General features: G+C 36.8%; 1 protein-coding gene across 1 annotated transcript in view; it reads right to left on the bottom strand.

Annotated features, from left to right (window-relative positions):
- Window positions 1-270: 270 nt before the first annotated feature.
- The window catches only part of LOC104513805 (harmonin-like), a gene marked incomplete at both ends in the record, with an annotated part of 27,326 nt that continues 24,748 nt past the window's right edge, over window positions 271-2,848 (bottom strand). The window contains 2 exons of the mRNA XM_010157273.1: window positions 271-387; window positions 767-919. Of these exons, the coding sequence (XP_010155575.1) occupies window positions 271-387; window positions 767-919 (270 nt within the window). The remainder of the gene's footprint in view (window positions 388-766; window positions 920-2,848) is intronic.

Genomic DNA, 2,848 nt, shown 5'->3' with positions numbered 1-2,848 from the left:
CCCAAACCGTTTGCAAGCTAATAAAATTGTTATGGACAAAATAAAACTAGTTAATTAAAATAATTTTTTTTAATTCCATAAAATATAGAAACAGCTTGTATGCTATAGACTATAATTCATCAATTACTGACATTTTTTTCCCCCTCTGAGAATGAAAGCTGAGCGGGAAAGGTGAATACAGACTTTTCTCTGGTAAAACCTATTGATTCTAGGAGATAAATAGTGAGTTATTTAGAGATCATGCAATATATGGACAAGCCAGAATTTTACCTCAGGAGACTCGTTCTCCACAGAGGAAATCTGTTCTAACCGTGTCTGACAAAGTCTTTCCACCCAGTGCTGCACCTTTTCTGATTCTTCCAGGTCTTCTCGTTCTGTCTCGGATACCTTTACCATAACATCAGTGCATGAAAAAAGGTTATAGGTATAGCTACAACACAAATATGTTTCAAAAGTATGAAATGCCATTTAAATTAGTTTTAAATCTAATTATACTTTTGAGAATTACTTCCGACTCTGCTGTCTTCCACTAAATTCATCACTACACACGGCCTCTCATTAACTGCAGAGGTATCCTCATTTGGGTAAAAACTGTCTGTAGAAACAAGCAAACTTGAGAACACAGTTTTGCAGTGCAACAGCAATTTTTTTAAACCTCATTACCTCTGACATGATTAAACAAGTGTCCTGCTATGATAATTCCATTAAAGACCCAGCTCATTTTCTTTCAATATAATTTTGCACTTAATAGGGGAACACAACATACCTCTTGCACGAGACGATTTATTTTCAGTTGTTTTTCTTTCTCCAACATCCCTTCTTTCTCTTTGGCAAGTCTTTGCTCAAACTCCATTTCCTTTTTATTCTTCTTCTGTTCACACAGACTGTCACTTTTTGACTTCTTTCGCTCCTTCCCTTTCTGAGAAGTTTTGGTGGTTTGGGGTTGAGGTTTTTTTCAGTTAAACAGATTTTTACTTCAGCTAAAAACATTGCTAGCTTCAAGCTCAGTACATGAGTGCCTGCCCTGAAAATGTAATTACAGTCTGTGCAGATATGGGGATGGTCTTTTAAAAGAAAATCTGCAGTCCATTTCCCCACCAATTTGCAGGAAATTGTACCTTATTTGGAGGGCCTGTGTACACTGACATAAGTTGGACAAGATCAGACAGTTCAGTTTGCTCCTCTGCAAATGTACAACATCAGGGCACTCAGGCCCATGACCAAACTTTGAACATTCAAACAGTTTTGGTTAGATCTTGATTTGCCATCTCTCTGTTCTGGCATTTTTATATACTGATTGCTTTCAAGTGACAGATGCTCATGTATAGGTAAATTTGAATATTCTATGCATAAACACCTTCATGCATATGTGCTAAATCCAGCATTGCATGCCTTAATGCAACCGAAATAAGCAGTTACGAAGGACAGGCTTAGATCAGTGCAGAAACTGAGTTGCTCCCAGGAAAGAACACTGCATCACAAAAACAAAGTAGCTCCTACAGACACAGGATAAAATCTACTCATGTGAGTGAACTAGTACACCACAAATCAACTCTAGAGTTTTACATGTAGAGTGCAACCAAAGGGGGAAACTCCACAGTCTTTCTGGAGACTGTTTCGGCTGTCCTCAAAATATACCCTGCTCCTTGGTCCTACTTGAACGGCATCAGTTTTGTTACCCTCACTCATTTGTACTGCTAGGGCCTTTCGAATTCAGAAGCCCATGCCCTCCTGTTCATCAAAAAGTGAAAAGGAGGAGCAGCTGGGCACTTAACTGTCAGTTACTGCCAGTAGGTAAGTGAGGCAAAGATTCAGGCTTGGTTTTGTCTGCTAATTATCATCAGCTACTGAGTTTTCATGGTGGTTTTGGGAATTCAAAGCTTGAACATGCCTCACCTTACACAACATTATCTGTCTTCCTTCCATCTTTTACATATAGTATTGATAATAAAGCTTTAGAAAACAGAAATTTTCCCTGGCAGTTACAAAAGTAACTTCTCCCAGTCAACTAGCTAATTGCAACTTTGTACTGCTGAGTTCAGTGGGATGCTGTCTATTGCTTCATGGCTAAGTGGTGGTGTTATTGGGGGGCAAAAATTAAATCAATTAATGGAGACAAAAATTAAAAAACAAAGCTTAAGTAAAAAAATCTAGCTTTTCACACTCGTTTTAACATAAACATAATTCTGTTGGCATGTTTTATTCAAGACAATTAGTTTGTACCTTAATAAAAATTGCTGATATTATCTTATCCTCTAATAAATTAGAAGACACATTTAGTATTGTCTACTAAATGTATCCTCTGGCAGGTCAGCATCCTAAGTATCAACATTTGAAAAGTTACTCAATTTAAAGGCACATCAAGCAGCACACAGGCTAGAGTGTTCCAGAATATGAACATATATCAGACAATCTTGGCTGCATTCAGATACAACAGGATGAGTCATCCTTTCCATCCATCTTCCCCATGGATTGAATTTACTTCCTATTAAAGACATTTTTAGTACAGAGTAAAAATTGAGTTAATAAATAAATAAAAGCAATTAGCAATTTGGAGTAGGATGAAAATTCATCACTACCAGATTTAAAAATATTTCTAAAAGAAAAAAGATTCAAAGTACATCTTCTCAGGGTTTTAGTCCACAGTGTATAGTGGACTAGAGGCATTCAACTGAAACTGGATAAGATCTTCATTACTATATGAAGAGGTATTTGGAGGGTCTCTAAACTATCTTTGTCAGCTTTTCTGATAGAAATCCTAAATGTACTGGCTTTCACACAAGTTACAGATCCATGATGATTTACATTCTCAGTGCAAAAAGGTATTGGAGAGTACCATCATTTCCTA

The sequence above is a fragment of the Eurypyga helias genome, unplaced genomic scaffold (assembly GCF_000690775.1).
Source record: "Eurypyga helias isolate BGI_N326 unplaced genomic scaffold, ASM69077v1 scaffold39498, whole genome shotgun sequence".
Lineage (NCBI taxonomy): Eukaryota > Metazoa > Chordata > Aves > Eurypygiformes > Eurypygidae > Eurypyga > Eurypyga helias.
The sequence above is the reverse complement of the archived record's forward strand: the minus strand, read 5'-3'. Positions and strand labels throughout refer to the sequence as shown.